The sequence below is a fragment of the Cavia porcellus genome, unplaced genomic scaffold, assembly GCF_034190915.1.
Source record: "Cavia porcellus strain 051 isolate PalLab524CR breed Dunkin Hartley unplaced genomic scaffold, mCavPor4.1 scaffold_8, whole genome shotgun sequence".
Lineage (NCBI taxonomy): Eukaryota > Metazoa > Chordata > Mammalia > Rodentia > Caviidae > Cavia > Cavia porcellus.
Genome location: NW_026947491.1, coordinates 26697829 through 26724210, shown reverse-complemented (window position 1 = coordinate 26724210; position 26382 = coordinate 26697829). Strand labels below are relative to the sequence as shown.

Below are 26382 nucleotides of genomic sequence, written 5' to 3'. Positions count from 1 at the left end.
TACAAAGTGAGCTCAAGGCCAGCCTGAACTGCATAGAGAGATCCTGTCTCAAACAAAACAAAACAACACAACCCCCCAAAAAACAGCAGAGAGATGGAATAAGTGTATTTGAGGGGAAATACCTACATACAATATGGTTTCTATCTTTAGTTTTTTTAGCAATTGCCATGCTGATTTCCATAGTGGTTGTGTTAGTTTACCCTTCCGCCAACAATGTAGAAGGGTTTCTTTTTCCCTGCAGCCTGTATAGCATTTGTTACTTGATTTCTTGATGATAGCCATTCTTTCTGGAGTGAGATAGAATCTAAGTGTTATTTTAATTTGCATTTGTCTACTAACCAGAGATGCTGGACATTTTTTCATGTGTATATTGGTAATTTGTACTTCTTTGGTTTTTTTTGTTTGTTTTTTGTTTTTATTTTGAGACAAGGTCTTGTTGTGTAATTTTGGCCTGCCTTGAACGCACTGTGTACTCGAAGTTGGCCTTGAACTCACAGCAGTCCTCCCAAGTGCTGGTATAGGTATATACCGCCATGCCCAGCTACCATTTGTACTTTTTTTGAGAAGTACTTCATTTGCCTGTTTTTTGATTGGATCTTTTATTTTGGAAGATCTGATTTTTTTGAGTTCTTTGTATATGCTATTTGTCCTTTGAGGAATATCTGGCAGGTTTTTTTCCACTTTCTGTAGGTTGTTCTTCACTCCATTGATTGTTTTCTTTGCTATGCAGAAGCTTTTTAACCCGACTTGTTGATTCTTGGTGTTATAGTTGTCTTGTGCACCTGGGGTTCTGTTCAGAAAGTCCTTGCCTATGCCTGTGTCTTCAGGACTTCTACCTATTTTGTCTTCCAGTAGATCATTTCTGTTTTAATATTAGATCTTTGACCTATGTTGATTTCAGTACATGGTGAGAAGTAAGAGTCTAGCCAGTTTTCCCAGGGCCATTTGTTAAAGAAGGATTTTTTTCCTTCAACAAATGTTTTTGACTTCTGTCAAAGATCACATGGCTAGCTGGGCATGGAGGTGCATGCCTGTAATCCCAGCATTTGGGAGGCTGAGGCAGGAGGATTGTTGTGGGTTTGAGACCACCGTGGGTTAGAAAGTGAGCTCAAGGCCAGTGAACTGCATAGTGAGATTCTGTCTCCAAAAAGACAGAAATAAAACACCCCAAAAATCACACGGCTGAATGTGCTTGAACAGAAGAGAGAATGAAGAAACAACCTCAAGAACTGTTTTCTTCAGTTGGTTTCTTTTTTTAAAATTTTTATCATGAATATATGTCGGATTTTGTCACAGGCATTTTCTGCATCTGTTGAGATAATCATGTGATTTTGTACTTGTTTTTGTTTGTTTGTTTGTTTTGATACTGGGTATTGAACCCATGACCTTGCACTTGACCAGGCAGGTGCTTGTGCTGCTGAGCCCCCTTGTTTCTGTTTATGTGGTGTATTGCATTATCGAATTGTGTGCCCAGTAGTCACGATGTGAGATCTTTTTCATGATTTGTTGAATTCTGTTTGCCAGAATCTTGAAGACTTTTGTTCCTACAGAGATTTTTCTTTTTTAATTGGGTCTTTATCTGGTTTTGGAATCAGAGTAATGGTAGCTTCTAGGAATGACTTTGGAGTATTCTATCCCTTTCAGTTTCATTAAGGAGTTGGAGGGGTACTGATGTTAGAAGTTCTAGCAGAATTGAGCTATAAATCTACTGGGTCCTGGACTTTCTTTGTTGGTATGTTTATTACTGCCTCAAGTTCATTGCCCACTATGGAGTCATTCAAGGTCTCTGTCTTGGTTCAGTTTTGGTAATGTGTATGTAGCTAGATATCTGTCTCTGTCTTGTAGATTCTCCCATTTGAGTATACATTTTTATAGAATTTTCTGATAATCTTCTGGATTTCACTGTGCCTGTTGTGATTTGGCCTTTTACATTTCTTACCGCATTGACATATGTAGAATTTCCTTGAAAATAGGACCCAGTACTAGAGATCAAAAATGCCAGCCATAATTACCTTGCCCTACCTGCCATTACAGAGTGGCTGTTGGGCAAGATAGTGACTTGTGGGTAATCCTCATGACACTCGCCTTCACTATGGTAATAATCAGCACTTACTTTCCAGTTAGGTCTTATTTTGAGAGGAATTTAGCATGTTTTTTCTTTCCTTCTTTTGATAAGATTGGCTCGGATTTGCCTGTTTATTTATTTGCAGAACCAGGTGTTTAATGCATTGGTTCTTTGAATTGCCCCCCCCCCATTTCATTAATTTCTGCTCTGGTTTTTATGATTTTTTTCTTAGTGCTAAGTTTGGATTTAGATTATTCTTGTTTATCTAAGAGCTTGAGGTGCAGCATAAGGTTATTTAATTGGGCTCACCCTGTTTTTTTTTTAATGTGGGCATTCACAGCAATAAGCTTTCTGCTTAGGATAGCTTTCTTTGTGTCTCATAGGTTTTGCTTTGTTGTACTGACATTGTCATTTAGTTCTAGGAATTGTTTAATTTCCTCCTCGATTTCTTCTGTGACCCATGTTTGCATACTTTTTGTGGGTTCTTTTGGCACTGATTTCTAGTTTCATTATAATATCTGATAATATGCGTGGGATATTTCAGGTTCTTCATATTTAATTAAGCATGATGTATGGGCCAGTGTCTTTATTTTGGAGAATGTTCCATGTGCTTTTAAGAAGAATGTGTATTCTCTTGTTAAATGGTACATGGTCAGTGTCTTTTAAGTCTGTTTGTTTGAAGGCGTGGTTCCACTGTTACTTCTTCATTGATTTTTTTTTTTTTTTGTCTATTTGATTTGTTTGTGATGATGGTGTATTGAGGGCCCCCATTATAATTGTGTTGATGTTCATCTGATTTTTTTGTTTTATGAAATTAGGTGTACCCGTATTGAGTACATACGTTTTTTATAATTGTTATGTCCTTAACCAATATGTAGTGATTTTATTTGCCTCTTCTGATCGTTTATTTATTTATTTAATTTTTTATTTTAAAGAGACTCAACCAAAACAATGAGAATGATCTTGGCTTTCAAAAGCAAGACAATAGGGAATCAGTAATAGTTACTATATTGCACCCTGTTATCCTCTAAATAGTTGCTCAGACTACCAGATACAGGCATGCAAAGTTAAACAATATAAGCCCAGAGTTGTTTCTTTACTTCAGTTGCTATCGTTTCAGAAACTTCAGGTATGTGACTTCTAATTTATTTTGTGTCTGTGTCTCCTGGACTTATTCTGGGTGTGCTCTGAGATTGCACCCTGCTGTTTGCCCTGACATTTTCCTGTGTTCCTCACAGTCACTGGGTTGCAGAGACCTGGATGCTTCTTGCACGGGTTCCTCATCTCTGGGTATAGTGGACGAGGCATCTGGGTTCCTCTGCTCTGAGGTTCCGATGTGTTGGAATGGTGTGGGCAGTGGCTCATTGATGCTGCCCTGATGGCAGTGGGGTCCAGGGGTGGCTTTCTCTCTTCCGGGTGTCTGTGGATGCTCTCTGTGGCTGTAGCTTCTCTGGCCTGTGTTTCTGCTTGGTTTTGACTTGAAGTCCACTCTGTCTGAAAATAGGATAACTATTCCTGCATGTTTTCTGTGTCCTGTTTCACAAAATATTGTTTTCCATCCTTTGATTTTAGTTTTTGAATTTCTTTCTGGATTAAATATATTTCTTGTATATGACACATGTTGGGTTTTACTTTTGAGCTCATTTGAGAACCTGTGTCTTTTGATTGAGGAGTTGAGACCATTTGCATTAAGTTGTTACTGAAAGGCATTGCTTTATTCTTGTTAGTGAATTATTTTCCTGTTGCTGATTTCTTTTATTCCCCTTACTGCTTAACTGCTTGCCAAACCTGATGTATTCATTCCTTTAGACTTTTTCACATTATTCCCTTCATTTTTTCTTCTAGAATATCTTTGAGAATTTTTGGGTGCTGGTTTGGTGGACATGAATTTCTTAAGGTACTCTGTCATGGAAAGACATTATGTTCCATCAATTTTGAAAAATAGTTTTGTAAGATTTCACTGGGTTGGGGCTGGAGGTTTAGCTCAGCGGCATAAGCCCCTGCCTTGCAAGCAGGCAGTTGTGAGTTCAATCCCTGGTACCGATAAAAAGGAAAAACACACACACACACACACACACACACACACAAAAAGATTTCACTGGGTTGGGGGCTGGGGATTTAGGTCAGTGGCATAAGTGCCTGCCTTGCAAGCAGGCAGTCGTGAGTTCGATCCCCGGTACCAATAAAAAGGGAAAAGACAAAAAAAAAAAAAAAGATTTCACTGGGTTGGAAATTGTTTTCTTCTAGAACTTGAAACACTTTATTTCAACTTGGTTATCTTTTAACATTTGTGTTAAGTCTGGTGTGATTCTAATGAATTTACCTTTATAAGCAATGTATTGCTTTTCTCTAATAGCTTTTAAGGTTCTGTCTGTGTGTTTGACTTACAGGATTTTGACTGTGATGTGTTGTGTTCTTTTCCAATTAGGGTTGTGATTCTGTATCCCACATTTATCTGTATGTAAATTCCCCATATTTGGAAAGTTTTCTGGTATTATTTCTGTAAGTAGGGTTTTATTATTCCTATTTGTACTGTCTTTAGATTCTCCACTAATATCAGTTAATCTTAGAATTGTCTTCTTTGTGTCATTTAGCAGTGGTTGGATCCATTTTCTGTGTTCTCTTATTTTTAAGATATCTCTGTGCTCAGGTCACCTGCCTCAGCCCTGTCTTCCAGTTCTGACACTCTGCTCTCTCATTGGTCACTGCTGCCACCCATACCTTCAGTAGAACTTTTTATCTGTTGGATTTCTGGGTTGTACCTCTCCCTAGATGCTAATTTTTTGCTACACTAGTCATTCATGTTTTATATTGCTTCATTTAGCTCAGTCAGATTTTTATTAGTGTCTTTCATGAGTTCAGTGATCATTTGTTTTTATTTTATTTTATTTTTTGTCTTTTTTGAGACGGGGTCTCCATATGCAGTTCAGGCTGGCCTTGATCTCACTCTGTAGCCCAGGCTGGTCTTGAACTTGCAATGATCTTCCTACGTCAGCCTCCCTAGTGCTGGGATTACAGGTGTGAGCTACCACGTCCGGCTCATCACTTGTTAAGTCTACTATCTATCTAATTATATCATCTTTGAATTCACGAGCGCATTACTGAACTGGTTTCTGTCTCCCCGTCTATGATTTCATATGGTTCACCTGTGTGGTTCAGCCTTCTCCCATCAGTGTACCAGGGCAGCTTTGGGAGAGTGAAAATTTTGGAAGATATTTGCTGCCTCGTCCCAGAAGTTTTTGTTTTTTTGCTAAGAGTTGTGGTTGATGAGAGGGAGAGACTTTGCTGCTAGTATGGAGGTTTCTTTAGTTAGTGTCTGCTCTCCAGTCCTGTGCTTTGAATGTTGTGAACTAAAAGATCCTGTTAGGAATAAAAGGATATTAATAGAATTAGATAAAAGTAATAGAAAAGAACAAACAGGAAAAAGGTATAAAGGCAAAATCAGCAAAATAAAAAAAATGACACTCCCCAAATTCCAAAAAAACCACCACCAACACCACCACCAACAGCAACAACAAAAGGGATGTCTCTCCTCTATTCAAGAAAAAAGTTCCTCTGTGCTTTCAGATGAATGGTGTAGTAGTGGAATCCGGCAGACACAGGGACCCATAGTGAGTCACTACCAAGACCTGTTTCCGCACTTATGTTTTGGCATGAGAATGTCCAACCCCGCCCGCCTTGCCTGCTGATTGTAGTTTGCTGTTGGTATCCATGCTTGGGCTGTGTTCATTTGCTCCAGCTGCTCCCAGTTTGTGTGTCACTCAGTGTCCCAAGTGATAACTTTCTCCACCTTGCTTTATGGCTGTGGGTTTACGAGGTGACCGCCGTGCTCCAAAGGCCCCTGTGTCTGTATCCCAGACTGTGGCAACCATTCAATCTGGGGGCAGATGGGGAAAGCCATTACGCCTCCGCCCTGTGTTGGATGTAGGCAGTAGGGTGAGGAGGCGGCAATAAGTTCAGTGGACTTCATGCCAGCGCTTTCACATCCACTACTTGGAAAGCCTTAGCTAGGTGGCTGGTTCTCAGCTTGGCAGGTGAGACTCGGTTACCTGTTGGCCTGAGCTTAAACTTCTCAGGGCGTCTGAGTCTCCCTTATGACTTCTGTGACTGTGTCTTGCGGTTGGTTGGCTCCTGCCCACTTTGGTGGAGTGATGGCTCCTGAATAAATACTCCACTCCGGGGCTGTTGCATGTGTTTCTCCAGCTCGCTCCTGTCCCCTGCAGGAAGTCACTTTCAGAGGGATTCCTGGTGCTGATCTTTTCGTTTACAGTAGTGTGGGTTTTCCTGGGGAGCGCTGCCAGCCCTCTTGTTTTGCCTTGGCTGAGGCAGGTCCTCCCTGGGAGCGAGGCTTAGTCTTTTTGCTGCTTCGTTATTCTCTTTCCATGGTGCTTGATTGCTCTGGCTTCTCTGTAGTTCCCAGTTTTCTAGTCAACTCCCTCCCAGTGCCCGGAGGCCTACTTCTTTTTTTCTTCACTGAGTTGTTTTCTAGGTGTCTCCCTTCCAGGTCCTGTATATTGCTGCCAGTTTCTACTCTGCTATTTTTATTTATAGGGGCTTATTTAAACAGTTTGATTTTTTTTGTTGTTTGAAGACTCATTCCCTGCTTTATTGCGAAGCAGCTCATTTAACACACACAGATGCCCACTTTATGAGGTGCCCCTGCCCACTAGGCCTCTGGATTTGGGTTAAGTTCAGCATCCGCACCTGGATCAGCACAACTCTGCTGGAGGTCTGGAGGTTCAAGAAGACACCTTTAATGCACAAAGGCTAAGGTGGAGCAGGCCAAGGCAGGACCCAGAGTAGCCAGCCTGCGGAGTTCGGAAGCCACCCACGCTCCCATTGGGCAGACAGCCTGCCTTTCCCCACGGCGTGGCACAGCCTCTCTGCAGCAGGAGCACACTGGCCTTGCGCTGTGTCCAAATGTTGTCCTTTTTGTTTTTAATGGAGGCAATGCTAAGTGGGCATCTTTGGACATGTGTTTCTGGATGCTTGTGGAAATGTTTCTTATAGAATGAATTACTTGAAATGGAAATGTTGAGTAATACTGGCTAATACACATGAATGATATTAACATTTAGAACTTTAAATCTTATCAGGGAATTACTTTTTCTATTAGTTCTACGCTAGGTTCTTATTATGGATTAAAAACTGATGGTCAATTTAACACCAGCTGAATGAATCAGCATGGTGCTGAATGTAGAAGATGGCCCACCTGCGGAAAGTTGCCAGCATAACTAGAGACATGGAGAGGAAGACCATAGCATTGTGGGTTTGCTTAAGTGTTATTTTGGAGCCATTGCTTCGCCTGCTTCTCATGGCTGGCTTCTCTGATATGAATTAGGCCATTATCAGAGGAGCTCGGGACCTTGTCACTGAGAGTGGCTGTAGTTCACTTTGGGGAAGCTCTAGTCTTTAGTTTGAGCATCGTTTCCTGGCCCTGGAGGGGAAGATGTGTGTTGTTTAATCTCCAGGAGAAGTTTGTCACGCTGGTTTCCTGATATGTACTTGACTGTTCTCATTGTTGGAGGAGCTCAGGACTTCCTTGTCACTGAGGATGGCTATGGTACTTTTCAGGGGAGCTCTGGCCCTTATTTTGAGTGTTGCTGCCTGGCTCCAGTGTAGAACCCTTGGCCTGCTGGCACAGATCCTTCACCACACTGGCATAGACTTTGTAGCTTCCTCCGCTGACCTTTGGGCCTTCCCAGTTCGGATCTGTGAAATAGACTTGCATGAGTCATTGTCATGGGCTCTAGGTTTTCTGCTGAACTCATGCAGGTTATTGCCATGGGATCCATGCCCTCGGCTGGATTTTCTAGGTCTTTGGTGTATGGATAGATTTCCTGCACTTTCCTTGTATTTAACTTGTTGGGTGGTCATCATAAAATAATACTATAAATGATGTGTCCTGTATGTAATTGTTCTCCTTGAACCCCTGACTACAACAGTTATCATATCCTCAGCATCTCTGTACAACTTTTCTTCTTTTATTTTTTATTTATTTGTGTGCTGGGAGTTTGCCACACAGCTACATCTGTAGGCCCACAACTTTGAATCTTAATTACTTACATAGTAAAGTTTGTATACAAATGTAAACAGCATTTTAAGGCATTTTTTTCTTCAAAACTTATGTGAATTCCAGTCTGTTAACCATAAGGTCAGAATTGGTGACAGAACATTTTCCTAATAGATTAGAAGTGATCAATCTTAAAGCAGCCATTTTAATAATAGGAGTATATTGTGTGAAATTCCAGTTATCTTAAAGTGCTCCTTTAAGTTTTCTGCTTTAGTTAGCCTATTGTTAAATCAGAGATACCCCATGATCTTTATGATATTGTTGACGGCAAGACTGAGTCCGGGAAAGAAACAACTCCTGGAATCGGAAGCAGTGAGCAGCTTTGTTTTGTAGCAGTGGTCCTGGCTGGAATAACTTCCGACAAAAGCCAGGCCCCTAGTGACTGTGAGTCAGCGTTTTTACATGAGGCGTAAGCAGGGATTACAGAGGTGGGACAGGACAGCCTGGCAGTTCTTCGAATTAGCTAGCAGGGTGAGGTCATTGGCTACAGGACTACATTAATGGCCATCATTTACAGGATGGGATAAATGACCACAAAGCTGGGTACAAGCAGGAATCCTGAATGTTTGGTTATGCTTTTGTGATTACAGGGGTCAAGCAAGCAATTAGAGAGTCATGAAACAGTTACAGAGCTAGGCAGCTTCAAAGAAAACAGTTTTACAAAGAACAATTTTTCCTTGTACAGTTTTTCCCTTTCATTGTCACCCAGATAGATAATTGATTATTTTAGCATGCCATTTAAAAAAGACTGCTGTTGGAATAATTTTTGGAATAATTACCCTTTCTAAAGCTATAAAGATTTCTGCTCATTTTAAGTGTAAAGACTTACCATTGCTCTATGAAGTTCTGTTTTTTTTTTGTAGAGAAACAAACTTCTTTATGAATTGGATTAATATGATATAGTATTTTGTGTCTTAGCTCTGACAAATGGTTTTCTTGATTTTTTTTTTTTCTTCCTTTTTGGTTTGGCTTGCAGGCTACTCTGAAAGTCTTGCTACTGTCAAGCAAGCTTATTGATGAATTTTTGCTTTTACAATATTTTGTATTTTTAAGACGGAGAAAAAAGTTTGATATTTTGATGTTGCCAAGCCAAAGAAAATAAATTTGTGGGTTTGCTCTACCTTTTCTTTTTCAGAATATTGTTACACAAAACAATATTAATACTATATTAGTGTGCAGAAAAGGAAGTCCACCTCAGATGTTGGATACAGGAGATTCGATCAGGAATCTCTCAAGTCACTTTCGTTCCAAGTTTTTTCCTTATATATGGAGACCCTTTAGTAAAATTTCTCTAATACGTGTAAAAAAGCTTTAAAAGTAACTTTCTGTAGTGTTGCTTTGGAGTTGCAGTGGGCTGAGGTATAGTTTTGGATTTAACACAGGTGATTGAGGGCACCACGTTGGCCCCCAAGTGGTGACTGATATGGGACCATCATTTGAAAAACATCAGGGAGCCATGCATGGTGATGCATACTTGGAATGCCTGTATAGTGTAAGGCTGAAGCAGGAGGATTTCAAGATCTAGGCCAACCTGGGCAACTTAGTGACTTAATGAGACCCTTTTTTCAAAATAAAAATAACTTTAAAAAGGCCTGGACATGAGAGAATTAAAAGGCATGATTTCCATTTTTGTACTTTTTGAATATCCAAAATGTGGATGGGGAGATGATAAAAAAGATTCAGCTTTCAGATGTGTAATCAGAGGTTAAGATTAACCTCAGGATTCTGAAGTCTAGTAACTAGAAACAGCTGATGCTGGTCTGTTCCAGGGCAGCTAAAGCGACTCTTATTAAAATTGTTCCACATGTAGGAGGTTCTCAGCTGTTCCTCAGAATGTTTTAAATTTTATTTCAGTTATGGTTTACACATTTGTTTCCTAGTCTTTTGATAGATTGTGGCAGCCACAAGAGAAAGGTGACCAAATGATGACAGAAAATGGAAAGGTTTAGAAAGATTAAAAGCATGGCATTCTGCGCAGTTCATCAGGTTTGTAACAGCACCTTCTCAGCCTTTCAAGGTCGTGGAACCCAGTCTACTTCTCTAGTTGTGTTTAGGGTCCAGTAAATAGAGTTTAAGTGATGATTCTTTTTGCTTGGGAGGGAGAGAGGCATGCATGTGTTTCCAAAAGTCCATTTCATGCTAGTCAGAACCATACTAAGATCATTTCACCTTAGAGTAGCTATCATCAAAAAGACAAAAATGGCCTTGCAAGCAGGAGGCCGAGGCAGGAGGATCACTGCCAGTTTTAGGCAAACTTGGGCTACCTAATAAGTTCAAAGCCAGCTTGAACTATGTAGCAAGACCCTGTCTCAAAAAACCAAACCCAGACAAACAACAACAAAAAACCCAAGTCAAAAGCAAAGTGGATTGGGATATAGAGCAGTGGTAGAACGTTTGCCCAGCATATTTCTAGGTTCCGTCCCCATCACCACAAAGGAAAACAAAAACAAATGCTAATGAGAATGGAGAAAAAGGGACTCTCTTACATAGTTGGTGGGAATTAAATTAGTAAAGTTACAATGGAAAGTGTGGAAATTCCTCAAAAACTCAAGAAGAACCTACCATACGCTCCAACAAGGCTATTGCTGGGTACGTATCCAGAGGAGATGAAATCATTCCCAAAAGATGCTTGCACTCCCATCTTCATTGCAGCACTGTTCAAATAGCTAAAATACAGAGCCAACCCAGATGCCTTCCATAGATGAATGGATAAGGAAGATGTGGTGCGTTTCCACAATGGAATACAATTCCACTGGAAAAAAGAATGAGATTCTGTCTCTGTAGCAACCTGGAAGGATCTGGAAGGTTGTTATGTGAAGTGAAATTAGTACACACAGAAAGACAAGTGCTGGTGTTCTCCTTTGTGGAACCTACTAAGACTGTGGCACAGAGGAACCATGCGGCAGTGGGGGCCACCCTGGGAGGGATGGGGCGGGATCAGAGTCCAGGGAGGGGACCAGAACCCAGGGCGCGATGTTGTTTTAGGTTCTTCTTTAGCACCGTAGTTGTGTGTAGGTGGAAACAGCCTACAACAGGCCAGGTATGGTGTTGCACACATGTAATTGCAGCCCTTGGGAGTTGGAGTTAGGGAGCTCGAGAATTTGAGGCTAGCCTGGACAGCATCCAAGACCTTGTCTTAAGATACAAGGCTTATCTGTGATATGTTTCAAGATGATTAGAAGAGGGTAAAATTCTTAACACAGAAAAATGGGTAATGTATAAAGAGCTAGAATTGATTTGATTATTATATCCTGTACTCATGCGTTGCAGTACATGAATTGTGTGTATTATAATGTATTCTGTAAAAATGTACAAGTGTGAAATAATGTAAAAGTTACTTTTAAAGATACATAAAATGGTGAGTGGATTTTGTAGCAGAAATGAAGTTTAATACTTTATGAATTGGGTTATATTAGTGTTTTGTTTCTCAGCTTTAAAAATGGTTAATTTGATTTCTCTTGTCTTGAAGTCCTGGGTCACACTCATTTGTTTTGATTGGCTTTATTCTGTTTTATTTTGCTTGATTTTATTCTCTTTAAAAGTAAAAAAAAAGTTAAATCGATAACTTAAGTGATTCAAGAGAGGCTTGTAGAGTATTAATATGATTACTATGATTTTTGGTATTTTTTCCTTCATTATCTTTAGTAATCAAAAATTATCAGTTAATCTCAAATTAATAAATTCAGTTTTAGCAAATTATATATTTAATTGTATACAAAGCATACTGCCTTTATAACAAGTTGTCTTGCATGGTGTTGACCCATAATAAAATCAGTTTTTAGTTATAACATTGACAGCATTGAATTATAAGTTCATGATTTTATTATGCCCATATCTTTGGGTCTGAAGGTTGCTTTTATTTTTATTTTTTTTTGTCTTTTTCCTTTTTATCGGTATCAGTGATCGAACTCATGACCGCACACTTGCAAGGCAGGCGCTTATGCCACTGAGCTAAACCCCAGCCCCAAGTTGCTTTTATTTTATTTTTTTATTTTTTATTTTTTTGTCTTTTTCGTTTTTATCGGTACCAGGGATCGAACTCACGACTGCCTGCTTGCAAGGTAGGCGCTTATGCCGCTGAGCTAGATCCCCAGCCCCATTGCTTTTATTTTTAAGACCAGTCCTATATGTACTGAAGTGATTTTGTAAATGTAATATAGGTGATTTTTTTTACAAAGATTACTCCCATGAAATCTGTTGGCAGATTGGATCATATTTGTAGATCATTTATTCATTTTTTGAACTGTCTACACATTTTTATTGAATGTGAACTCTTTGCCAGTTACAGTTATAGAATATAGTAATTGTACTGAGATAAATGATGGTTCTTAGTGAAGAGCTTGATTTAAATTAAAATAAAAATCCTCAAAGTAATAGAAAGATTATTTTTTTTCTTTTTTTTTTGAAACAAGGTCTTTCTTTGTAGAGCAGGCTGGCCTTGAACTCATCATATAGACCAGATTGGCCTTGAACTTGCAGCAATCCTCCTGCCTCAGCCTCCCGAGTGGTAGAATTATGGGCATGTGCCACCATGCCCAGACACAAAGATTATTAATATGGTTACTATTACTGTTTTTTACCTGAATTGAAATCTTAGGTGAAATCTTTTCAGAGGTCTTTCATGAGTCAAAACTAATAAAAAAGGAGTTTACAGGATGTCAAGTTTATAATCTCATTAAATTTTTATTATGCTTTAGCCAAAGCAGGATATATTGGTTTATAATCTATTGTGGAATTATCTTTCCTTCTGTTGTGGTCCTGAGGATCAGACCCAGGGCTTTATGCATGATAGGAAAACATTGTACCACTGAGCTACACTCCAGCCCTGGGTAATGGTTTTCCAGTCCATTTAGTTTTATGTTGAAAGTGGAGTTGGTCAGGCCTGGCAGCACACTCCTGTCATCCCAGCACTCACGAGGCTGATGCAGGAGGATCACTGCAAGTTTGAGGCCAACCTGAATTGCATAGTGAAATGCTGTCTCAAAACAAAATGAAACACAAGGCGGGTTAAAAGTGGTAGGGGAGGGGAATCTGAAAACTATGATACTTTATGGATTATATCTTTTTATTCATAGAAGAATATTTTTATTAAATTACTTTGTGTTCAGGTGGTATAGTTTAAAAGTTTCATATTTTCTCTAAAAATCTTGCAGTTTTTCAGCGTATTTTTTTCCAAAAGATTTTTATTAAAAGTTAAAGGTGGTTAAAAAAGAATAGGATCTGGGCATGGTGGTGCACTCCTATAATCCCAGCACTTGAAAAGCTGAGGCAGGAGGTTCATGGTGAGCTCAACGCCAGCGTGGACTGTAGGGACCCTGTCTGTAAAAAGCTCCAAAAGGAACAGGAAAAAAAAAACTGATTGTGGATTTTGTCCTTTTGAGACAGGGTCTCACTATGCAGTTCAGGCTGGACTTGAGCTCACCTTGTGGCCCAGACTGGTCTCAAACTTGCAACAATCCTCCTGCCTCTGCCTCCCAAGTGCTGGGATTACAGGCCTGCACCACCATGCCTGGCTTGATTGTGGATTTTGTTAGAAATAAACAGATAAAAATTTCCTGAGATTTTCCAAAATACTTGCAGATTGATATCCATTTTCCTACTAATTGTATTTGAATAAATGTTTCAAAAGAATTACATAAAATTACCAATTCTATAAAAACTATAGACACTTCAAAATGGTATTGCAGGACAGTAGTCAGTACAGGAAAATAAATAACAATAAAATCTACAGGAAGAGAAGTAGAACTGCACCCACTGTCAGCTCAGCATTGTGAGAAGTGTGATTTTATGATCTCAATGTGAATTTTCATCATTAGAATGCATTGTTTAGTCTAAAGATACATACATGATGCTTAGATCATTTTTCTCTTATTCAGGCTCTGAAGGTTGATTTGGCAAAACGTTTCTGCTTAAACTAGCTAAAGGGAAACCTTTGAGTTCTTGTCCATTTCCACTTTGCCTCTTAGAATTGATACCTCTAAGGTTTTCTACACTGGGTGTCATGGTTAACCCTCAAGTAGCCATTCATACTCTGAAAATCTGAATGCAAGCCATCCTTCTGGTGCTAATGCATTAGGACTTCTTCCTCAAATGTAGCTGCTATCTACCTGAAGAACATGGTGACCCAGTACTGGCCAGATCGAGAACCTCCACCGGGAGAAGCAGTCTTTCCATTCAACATTCATGAAAATGACCGCCAGCAGATACGTGATAATATTGTGGAAGGGATAATTCGGTCTCCTGATTTAGTGAGGTATGTTATGCTCCCTATATGTGGTTACCAGGAAGCAAGAACTATTTGGATTTGGGGCGGGCCTTGTTGCATCTGATCATCAGCCTCAGCTTTGTTTTCTAAAGAGGTAAAATGGGGAAGATGGACACCCAAAAAATATTATGTTACTTTGTTATCTTTGTCTTTTTAATTGCCTCAAAATGTTTTGGAGAAGATTTAGTTGCCATAAGTTGCTACAAAAAGAGGTAAGGTAAAAATCACAATCAAAATGATTGTGTAAATCCCTAGTAAGTGAATAGCCTGAATTCTTCATTTCCTTAAATTTGTTTACTGTCTGCCTTTCTTCACTTTGATAAAGATTGGTTCTGAGAATTCTCATCTACTACTTTTCTTAATGTTTTATATTTTCATTCAATTTTTATGAACTGAATGTCTTTTTCTTTGAAGGAGACAGGAGAGAGTTTATGTAAACTAGAATAACTGACACCAGCTTTTCAGACTCAGATGAGGTATGATGCTGTAAGAGCAGCCATGTGGCATAGGTGACTTTCTGACCTTGAAATGTGACTAGCTGGAGGAACTACATTTTAGTTCCACTTAATCTTGATTCATTTGAGGTCTACACATGGATCTAGTGGTGGCTGCTTTGTTGGATAACTCTTGCAGTCCTACACTGAGAAGTTTTTTTTGTGTGTGTGGTACCAGGGATTGAACCTTGGGTCTTTCACATGCTAGGCAAACTCTCAGTCTCAAATTTTGCCATCTTAAAACAGAAGAAACAAATACTATTCAAAATATGAGCTAGTGAGTTTCTTTTGAAAGTGAAAGGGCAAGGCAATGAAATAGTGGTATTTCCTTGAAATTATTAAGGTATTAATTATAACTTTAACCATGGCTGTCTAATAGACATTGCCATAAGGGTAGAGGAGGAAAGAAGTTTGAAGGGAATGGTAACAGGAACAACAGATGTTGGGCAGTTACTCTGATAGTTAAAAATGTCACCATTGTTCTCATTGATTGAAAATGCCATTCATGGCTCTGATACCTCTGTGATAACATCGTATGTCCATTTCTTGTCAAAATGCTTGCATCTGCTGACCTCCTTGAACCTTCCAGTAATTCTACATAATAGCACATAAAAGGCCATCCTTTGCTTGGCTTGGAATGACAAAGGGCTGAAGACGAAATGAAAAAAGCTTTCGTTTTTGTTGCAGTATGTGACCATGGTGGAGCAGAGGATGAAAGGTTCTTCAGGGATGAGCCTTGGTTCATTACTGAGAAACCCAGAGGGGCTGTCTCTTTGCATGAGAAAGCCTCAAGAATCAGCAGCGAGCTGAGACTCGGGTTCATGAGAACAAAGGTGTGGAAGAAAAGCACTTGCAGTGTTTGTAGAGGGGTTTTGGTCAGGGGACCGGGAAGGAACGGTATACACATGTTGACCTGTATAAACTGTCTTTATCAGGGCAGGTGGGTACAATAGCCAAAGCAAATGTCCCTGAAAATATTGTTGATTCTGGTGACTGTTGTCTTGCAGATCTGTTCTAAACTTAACTATGCATTCCAGGGGCCTGGAAACTTGTTCCCAAGGTCCTTTCCTTTTCTCATTCATGTCAGTCACTCCTTTGCTCGCAGTCTCCCCACAATTCCCCTTTTTTTGTTTTATAATTTAGATTGAACAGAGAAGAAAGAGTGCAGGTAGAGGAATATTGGATTTCATGCAGGAAGGTCATCCTGGCTTCTGCATGGTGAGTCCATTGAAACAGCATACAGAGTAGGACTGCAAGAAAAAGTGGAAAAAAGATTATTCTCATAGCTATAAGAATCTAAATGTGAAGGTTGATACCAGGGAACCAGTGTTTAGGATTGAGCCAGTAGGCAGTATCATTGAAGAACAGAGGAATGTTGGAAGGCTCCATCTGAAATATGGGAAGTTGGGCTTCAGGTTGGTTCTGAAGATTAGTAACATCTCTATCCATGTTTGTATGAAAGGCACCATAGAGAAAGTGTTGAACTTCTTCCTAAGATTCAGAATGATTAAAAGGAATAGGAGTAACACACGTTGAGTAATACCCAGCATTACAACTAAGCCGACTATGTGTTTACAAGGCCTGTTGGTGTTCACTGAACCAGATGACAGCAGCCTCACGGACATTAAGTCTTTGTAGAATTTCTTTTTCAATATTAGAGTCAGTAGTTATGAGGTAACATTGTGGAAATAGCTATTCATAGTTTGAGCAGTTTGGATTGAGTGATTCAAAGTGACCAGTGCAGTTGCCACAGTAGTGGTCAATGCAATAGCCATGATACTACTTGTAATCAAAATGCATAGAAGGTGCTTTTGTCTGATATATTCAAGCAATGAGGTGATTTGTTCAAGAGCAAAATTTGTTATCCACTGTAAAATGAGATTGGTGGGGAGTCATGCTTCAGCTTGCTGCCTGAGTATCATAATGTGTGTCATATTTAGCTGAGAAACACTATTATTTGTGATACAAGGTATCAACCAGATGGCATTGACAGGCAAAGAGATACTTAAGTTCTTTAAAGGGTCTATAATGACAAAAGAATTATGTTCACTTATCTTAGATTCCTGATTAGATTCCCCTAGTAAGGACTAGAGGGGCGAGGGTGAACCTTTTAGACCTTTCAGTGATGCAGACAGCCCACTGTAGCACATGTGCCACAGGTGTACTACTACTGGCCTAGAATATATGGATGGGAAGAACTGATTGTAACATCGTCAGAAGTGTCATGAACAATCTGGGTGAGCTTAGCTATGTGCTGATAATTACCATTTCTTATAATGTGAGGGAAGAAGGGAATAGCTAGGCTCCAAAGAGATTTCTTGATAGGAAAATAAGTATAAAAATATTACATCTGAAGAGAGGTTAATAAGGATCTGGCAAGACCAGGATTTGATGAAGGTGGGCTGCCATAGTTATTAGCCAGACACAAAGGACCTAGGACTCTAGCAGTATTAATAAACATGTGACTGTGAGTTCTCTTGGTATATTTGGGCCCAGTGAAAATATGATCATGTACACCACTGAGGATGAAAGGAAGCACAGTAATAACTATTAGTGACCAAACAAAGGGGAAATTCCTCAGCCAAAAAGTACTGTTCATGAGAGAGTAAATGCCACCTGTTAGTGTCTGCAGAGAGGCCACAGTCTGCACCACAAGAGGGGGCAGGTAAGCTCTGCCTGTGTGTGAATTGTCACTAGAGAAAAGAGGTGGTTTTGGATCCCTATGTAACTGTGTCAAAGACAGGTGAGGCTAAGCATGTGAGTCCAATAAATTGTGTTGCCTACTTGAGATATATGTATGAGCTAACTCAAACATAAGACTTTTTACGTTTGTAATTTTGGAGTTGCCAATGACTTATGCAATCATTACAATAAATGAGTTTTCAGAAGTGAAGGAAATTCTTGTGCTTTGCAGCCTCTCACTTGGTGCTGCCTGGTGGGATGCACACCCTTTTCAGGAAACCCAGAGATGGTCTCTGGGTGATAACACAGATGCGTGTCTCCTCCAGCAGGCTCACACTTCTGAGGGGCCTATCCTTTGTAGGAATAAAGTGTTTCTCCATTGCTGTGAAACTTTCTGAATCACAGTTTAAAACATGTAAATAGTGCTTTAAGTACTTGGTCTTGCGGGGGAAATTTCTCCAACATACTCTTCCCTCTTTTTTGTTTTATTTTATTTTTATTTTTTATTTTTTTGTCTTTTTTCTTTTTATCGGTACCAGGGATCGAACTCATGACTGCCTGCTTCCAAGGCAGGTACTTATGCCGCTGAGCTAAACCTCCAGCCCCCTCTTTTTTGTTTTATTAATTGGGTATGAAAGAGCCCATTAGGTCATTCTACTATTGGTTGATTTGTAGGGTTACGGGGTATAATTGTGGCATGGTTAATATGCCAGAGTTGAAAGAAAGCCCCAAGAGAATTATAAAGAGGGATTTAAATATCCAGAGTAGGCATATATAGGAATATATTTAAGTTTACCAAAAGGGTTATAATGAGTTAGACCACTTGTCAGGTTGTATTACCTTGTAAACTGTGGGGATTGACTCCTATGTGAGGAGCAGTTTTTGGCAGTCAGGACAGGTGGAAATCATTTCTTGGGCCTGTGTATGTATAAGATTAAAAGAATGAATGAGTGCTTTGTCACCTTGGTGAAAACAGTGATGTGAGCAAAAGCCTCTTCTAAAGAGGTGGGAAGCAACTAGAGTTGCCTGCCACCAGAGGCCAGAGAGATTAGAGTGAGAAGCGTATGTGAGCAATGTAAAACAGGTACAGTGGGTGTCTAATCAATTGTTGCAGGTGTCTAAATATGTGGAAAAGAATTTCACCATGACCATTACGAGGGCAGTTTTAATACTCTGTGGAGTCCCCACAACATAGGCCAAATCAGTGACAGTATTGAGGGGTTAATTAGGGGATTGTTAATTTTTATCCATCATGGTTGTTGTAGAAGCTGAATCTGTGTAGAATGTTAACAGATAACAATTATAAAGTGTTATAGGGAAAACCTTCATGATGACATCATGTTAAATGACATGAAAAAGCTTACCTAAATTTGTTTTTTGAAATAAAGTATCTAAGGAGAATGTATTTTTTGTAGATGAATTTTATGTGACATTGTTTGGACTGTACAATACGTGAGCATTGTTGGGTATCCTCCCCAAACCTCAGCATAAGCCTTGAAAAAGTGTTTATGTCCTGGCTGTCCTATGTTGGCTTGGCATGTGTATTTTGTCACCAACATACACCAGCTGGAACACAAATAAGGGAGGGTCAGATATTTGAGTTTAAAAGTTTGTCATTTTAAAAGACTTTAACCTGGGAGTCACTATACAATGGAATGGTTTTTAGCTTTGTATCATTGAAGACCTATATATTTGGGAAGTATACATATGTTTGATATACTGTGAGGCCAGCAATAGTGAGTGTTTCAAGGTAGGGTGGAGCTGCTCAAGGAGGCAGCTTTGTCTGTGTTTTGTCATTACTAGGTTAGTGTCTCTGCTAGTTGTGTAGAACAGCTCATGTTTAATGTTAATTTCATAAATGAGGGTTACAGCTTTAGCTGAAAGCATCAGTTAGATTGGAGAAGAGGATTCAGACCTGAGAGTGACTGATGAGAGACAGAGCCATAGTCCCCGAGGCACCTCTGAGCGGCAAGGAACTTTTCAAAGAAAAAAAACTTTTTGAGATAGTCTTGCTGGGTAGTTGAGGCTGGCCTTGAGCTCATGGCAATCTTCTTGCCTCAGTCTTCTGAGTGCTGGGATTACAGACGTGAGCCACCACACCTGGTTAAGAAATTCAAAATAACTAAACATACACATCCTTTCTATAAGCTGCATCTTCCACAAACATCCTGTCAACATACTTAGCTTCCTCGTTTTGCCATCATTTCCCCATTTCTTTCTGGTAAGGCAAGAATTTCACCATGCAGAATCCTCTTATATCAAAAATACCTCTTTACATATAGCTTTCTTTATCATTTATTTTCTATACCATAATCTTTCTATAGCAAACCTGGCAACTGCTGCTTGGCTTTTAAAGTGCCCTTTTTGTCTGTCTGTCTGTCTCTATTCCCCTGTATCCTGTTCGTTGTAAATTTGGCTGCCAGCAAGCATTGGGCCCTTTATAAAAGCAGCAAAAGTGTGTGTTAACCCTGCAATTGTAGTCCCAGAAGTTACAAAGCTTGGGAAATGTGTAAGCATGTCAGTTAAACAAAATACCAATTTAAGTTGAAAACCAAAAGTAAATTCACCACTTCACCAAGATTTGTAACAATAGGCTCCTGTAAATTCAGGAAATACATTTATGTCCAGCAAACCATCTGGGGCAAGTGTTCCAGGAAGAGTTTCCTTTACCTGTCTTGTTTTCTAAGCTCTAGATTGTTTGTTGTTTTTGGTTGGTCCCTGTGACTTGAGTTTTTCTTGATCCCCTCTAATGGAAGTTTTATGTGTACTCTGAGAGCAGCTTTCCTACACATTTAAGAGGTCATGTTTATAGATAAATTTTCTTTCTTTTTCTTTTTTTTAAGATTTTTTGAAATGGGATATTGCTGTGTTGCCCAGGGCTGGCCTCAGACTCAACGCTATCCTCCTGCCTTACCCTGCCAAGTGTTGGGGTGACAGGTGCCCCACCACAGCCAGCTAGTCTAATTTTTAAATTTTGGTTTGTGTGAAAGGTTATTTGGTCATCACAAGTGTGTGTTTTATCTCTCTCTGCATTGGATTTGCTGTCTTTAGAACATTGGTCTCAGGTGTTCTATTGCTTCTGTGCAGACGTAGAAAATTCTTTCAGAGTGGACCACTCCAAAAGAGGGTGGGATAGGCACAGAATTTTCCAGGTGAGCCCCAGACTGCAAAAGAAATGATTTACTTGTTTAGATCCAAATTGTACTCTAGGCAGTGAAAGCAACACTGTGGTTTATACTTTTTTTTGTCTCTTTGGGACAGGACCTCATTATGTAGTCAGGCTGGCCTTGAGCTTACTTTGTGGCATAGGCTGGCCTTGAACCTCACAGCAATCCTCCTGCCTCGGCCTCCTGAGTGCTGGGATTACAGTTTTGTGTCACTATGCTTGGCTGTTTTTTTTTCAGACAAGGTCTCACTATATAGTGCAGGGTGGCCTTGAACTTGTTTGTGTAGCCCAGGCTAACCTCTAACTCACTGCGATCCTCCAGCCTAACTGCCCCCCACTAGATTATAAGATGGGTGCCATATCTGACATTGATACTCTTGCAAGACTGGTGCTGAGCTGGGGATAGAGTTAAGCAGCACTGTGCCCACCTGGCAAGTGCAAGGTCCTCAGTTTGATTCCTGGTACAAAAACAAAACAAAACAAGAGTGTTGATGCCCATACTGGAGTTGATAAGCTGTGTTGTTTTAATTTCTAACCCATAAGAGCTTTTCCTCTGTTTGGGATATTTGCTCTCACCACTTTTATGTTATCTGTTGATACCAATGAAAAAAACTTTGAAATGATTGCATGCAGACAATTGGCAGAGCATTTATAGAACTAAATTTTCTTGATATCAAGCATTTGAGATAAGGTTCTGTCTGAAAACATGTAAACAGTTTTCCATGGAAATCTCCAGCCAAGAAAAAAGAAAAAATTGTTCAGCTCAAATGAACATCTGTAGGTGTTGTAATTGGCCATACTTGAGTTTTGTAGCAGTGCTGATGGGAATTTTCATGTCCCTAATGAATCTGTTCTCAGCATGTTTTACTGTCTTGACTTTTGTTGCCGTTAGCCTTTTATTGGTCTTTTTTTTTCTATTTCCTTTTATTTATTTATGTATGTATTTATTTATTTGCAGTCAGATGTGTTTAAGAGACATTGTAAATGTTGTTTGAGTCGTTTTTTCTCTTTAAAGTCTGACCCATGTCATAGGCAAAGCATGAAAAATGAAAGTAAATGAGTAGAATGAGAAACAGTGTCCCCCTCTTAGCTAGTAATTGACCAGCTAGGATTTCTCTAGGTGATCTCAAGATGAAACTGAAGTGAGGGGATGAAAGAGAAGATAAGAGGAAGAGTTTGTGAAGATAGACTGCCCCCGCTCAGTAAGCAGTCAGACAGCGATACCCTCTGAGTTGCAGAATCTGGGCTGCAGCTTTGCCAACATGTTCCAGACTATTCCATGGAGGCTGTGTCTCCTTTCCTGAGACTAATGTGAAGAGTTGGATGTCCTGACCGTTTTCAGGCTGTGGGACTCTGTTCCCCTACGCTGTTTGTAGCTGCAGGCTTAGCCCTGCAGTTTTCTCCATCCTAGTGCTGCCCTGCTGTATCTGTGCTTCATACATGAGTTTGTGCCCCATTGTGGGCATCACTTGTCACAGTGTGCGACTGTGCCTCTACACAGAGGATGAAGATTACAGTGATGCCTGAGTTGTCGGACTTAGTTCCTTCCAAATTTGCAAGAACTGAATGCATTTTCCCCTTAAGAAATAATGGAAAACCAAATATTTGGTTCTGAGGCCTAAAAATTACACTTACAATACATTTTCCCAGGACTTTAACACATTTTGCAGTGATTTCTCTAACTCTATCATAGTTCTCACAGTTTTCCTCTTATTACTCCTGGTATTACTTTCTTCAGAGCCATGTTACCATGTTTTATGTGAATAAAGCACACACAAAAATCACAATGACAAATATTTTAACGCACTTACACAAGCATTCTGTGTTGTCTGGGTGAGAGCAGCACTTAGACAAGTGTCACCCCTTTGTGTCCGTGCTGAGGCAATGTGTGACTCACTTGGTCCTTGTAGGTTTCTTCAAGTCAGCTTTTGGTTCAACTGTTAAGCAAATTTATGAACACAGCAGATTTTCTTTTTTGAACTTTGCTGTATGTGTATTGGAAAGTTCAAGTTTGAAGCTGTTTGACCACTGAAGTATTGTTGTAATCTAAGGTGAGGCTTACCTCTGTCACCAAGAAATGCAGACGGGTTGCTTCTTTGTGTGAGAAAACCTCAGGAAACAGCAGCTAGCTGAGACCTCTGTGCTTATTTATTTGTAACTGAAGGACAGAAGAACAATGACAGAAGAAACGCACTTGTAACATTTGTATAGGAATTTTGGTCAGGGGACAGGAATGGGATGGTTTGTTACATGACACAAGTATACCTAGTTTAAGCAATTTTCCCAGGCAGAGGGCACACAGTGGCCAGTCAAACATCTCTGAGAATAATTGTTGATTCTGCTGACTCTTGGCCTGCAGCTCTGCACTAAACGTAACCATGCATCCAGGGGTCCTTTCTTTTTCCCATTCACTCCAGTCCCCTTGGGCAGAGTCTCCTCATGGGTTGTATTGCATAGAAGTATGACTACTCAGTTAAAGGATAGCTTGCTTCTATGCAATACAGCATGGGTTCTATTGCATAGAAGGGAATCTCTGTCTTTATTATTTAACGTGGTTCTTTGTGGCTTTGCTGCTTCTGTGTCTTAGACTTAATTGTATTTGTCCCTGCAGACTGACTTGTCTTCTCATTATCCAGATTTACTTAAAAGCATTGGAAAGAAAATTTTCAAATACATATTGCAACATAAGGAAAAGCCATTATGTTGTATAATTTTACCAGTTCCTGTGAATCCAAGTTATTGGCTACTCAACTGAATACTTTTTTTTTTCTTTTGCCCTATAGAATCCTTTTTTGCCAGGTTAATTTTCTTACCATTTGCAGATGACCTGTGGGTTGTATTTAGTGATAAGATTAATTGTAACTTGTAAAAGGGATGCTTTTCCTTATTTCTTTTTAAATCTCAAATACAGTTGAGATTCCACTGAGGAAATGATTACTGATCTAAGTGTTAGGAGATCTTTTACCTCTTCACTTTGTGCTTTCACTAAAGGCGTATTCTCTTTTCCTGCTCATACCTTTCCTGTTGCTTTTCTCGTTTATTTCTTTGAAAGTAGCTCTTCGTTTTCCTAGAGATGCCTAATTAATACATGCTTCTTTCTTATGCTCAGAGAACAGAAGTTAGTGTCTCAGCCTGCTCTGGCAGGTGCAGCCCACCAGGCTGGCTCAGCTGCTGAGGGGCAGTGGTCATGGTGGTGCGTGGAGGAGGGTCCTGCAGTGTGTAGGTCTCTACTCTATGTCCCGTACTCCTGCCACCTATCCACAAGGTTTGTCTGAAATGATACATGTTTTTAATGGATTCATTGTCTTGAAATTTTTATGTACTCATTTTTAAGGTTTTTTAAAATCACAGTTTGAAAAGTTTCATTTACTTTAAGATATCCTCCATTCTGTTTATTTAAATAAATGGGGCCATTGAGGAGGTTTTGTTTTTATATTGGACTACTTTTTTCCCCCTCCCATCCATGTAGATACAGCCAAGAGCTGCATAGTGATGTTTTGGTCAACCACAAAAACATCGGTGGCCCCTCAGTCACTCGGTGGGAAGGTAGCCATCCTGTTTTATGAGAGTATACTCTGTGTTGTTAATGCAACTCACCTTCTTAACACATTTCTCAGAACATTATCCAGCTTGTCAAGTGATGCATGACTATGGTTGGATAGCGTGGGCAAATAGAGGGCAAGAGTACTTCTATGTAAGATAGTAGAAGTCTTTGACACGTGGTACTTATAACTGTGTAAATTTTGGCCTTTTCCCTCACCTTATAGAGTCCAGTTAACAATGTGTCTTCGTGTCATCATTAAACATGATTTTCCTGGTCACTGGCCAGCAGTGGTGGACAAGATAGACTATTACTTGCAATCCCAGAACAGTGGAAGCTGGCTTGGCAGTTTATTATGTCTGTATCAACTGGTGAAGACTTATGAGTAAGTGACTTTGGAAGTAAGTTGTGTTTGGAAGTGTGTTTGTGGGTGTTCTGCAGAATCAGATTAGCTTGGACAAGGCGGCATTAAACACAATTGAACGTATTTACTTACTGTGTTTATTCTATTTCCTGTGTTTGTGCGTGCATGCACATGTGTTTGTTACAGGGGATCTAACTCAGGGCCTTGTGTGTTTGAGGCAGTTGGTCTGTCACTGAGCTGTACCCCCAGACCATTTGACTGCAATTAATTGAAGAAGCTTGAACTTTCTAGTGACATTGCTGATTTCCAAGACATAATACTGTGCAGTGCTTCTCAAATTTATTAGTTTCAGAGCATCATTTACTAACAGCTTACCCTAAAACCTATGATATAGACATATCTAAACATTTGATTATAAGTAAATCAAGTTAAGTATCTTTCTAGATGCAAGATGGGAAATGTTAGTTTCTCTGTTAGTGATATTCTTTTCCATGATAGTTTGGGAGGTGGAGGACTAGTATCACATTTAATTGTACCTTTTGGCTTCTCGAGAGGATTGCTACCTTTGCATACAAAACTCTATAGCTTTCTCTGTATCAAATTGTTCAGTTCATATTGTATTTGTAGAATTTTTAGAGAACAATTTAGATGTATAGCAATTAAAGTGATCTAAGAACACTAACTTCTCAACACAGGACAATATAGGAAAACTCTCCCTACGTTACTTGCTATGTAACGTGAATGTCCATGTAAACTAGAACATCAGAGCCAGGCATGGTGGTGTGTGCCTGCAATCCCAGCACGCAGAGGCTGAGGCAGGAAGATTGTTATGATTTGGAGGCCAGTCTGGGCTACATAGTGAGACCCTGTCTCAAAAAACCCAAAAACAAAAAACAAAAACACATCAGCTTCTATTTTATAGAAAAATTGTGGTTTGATGAAAATTAATTTAAATGCTAGATAAATTTACATAAGAAATTTTTAGGATAGTCCTGGGTCCTTTTAAACTATTTTTTCTAGAAAGATTCTAGGTAACTTGCCTAAAACAAGGAGATGTGCCCTTAAAACTCCTTTCAGCTATTTCAGCAGTCCAGATAGAGAATATAAGGCAGTGTATGGCTTTGTTGTTGTTGATTTGTTTCTATGCAATTAGAAATATTTCTCAGTTATTGTTTATAGATCTGGGGGGAAGAGCGAAGAAATTTCTTTTTGTCTTTCTCATGTAGATATAAGAAAGCAGAAGAAAGAGAGCCTCTTATTGCAGCAATGCGGATATTTCTGCCGTGTATTCAGCAGCAGATCATGCAGCTCCTTCCTGATTCCTCCCATTATTCTGTGTTACTCCAGAAACAGATCTTGAAGATCTTCTATGCACTGGTTCAGGTGGGATTCGGTTCCAGAGACAGCCATGAGCCTTGCATTTCTACTGGGCATGTTGAAAGTGCTCAGTTCTTGCCAGTTATTATTGAAAATGATTACATCTTTTCATAGACATTTCTTTAAAAAACCTTTATGAAGACTCATGGTAATTATTCACAGTCTTCCTGGTGGAAGAGGAGAGATTCGTCTGTGCCATTACCTTAGTGTCTGAAATCTTGGGTAAACATGAATCAGGATATTACTTGCCTTAAAACTTGTGTCTGATTCACCTGTTCAAAGCATCCTTGCCTTCAGGCTAGATAACTAGTGATATTGCAGCTAATTTACTTGCATGATGACACACACTGTAGGA

The 26382-nt window shown here is 39.6% G+C and overlaps 1 protein-coding gene across 6 annotated transcripts in view; it reads left to right on the top strand.

The window, feature by feature from the left end:
• Positions 1–26382, top strand: part of Ipo8 (importin 8) — a 120589-nt gene that overhangs the window by 8004 nt on the left and 86203 nt on the right. For 3 of the 6 annotated variants that reach the window (XM_063254492.1, XM_003466785.5, XM_063254493.1), the window contains 3 exons: positions 14235–14391; positions 24513–24671; positions 25877–26033. In XM_063254492.1, coding sequence (XP_063110562.1) covers positions 14235–14391; positions 24513–24671; positions 25877–26033 — 473 coding nt within the window. Of the gene's footprint in view, positions 1–14234; positions 14392–16040; positions 16116–24512; positions 24672–25876; positions 26034–26382 lie in introns of those variants that run through there. The other 3 variants (XM_013149330.2, XM_013149329.2, XM_063254494.1) reach the window with 2 other exon arrangements.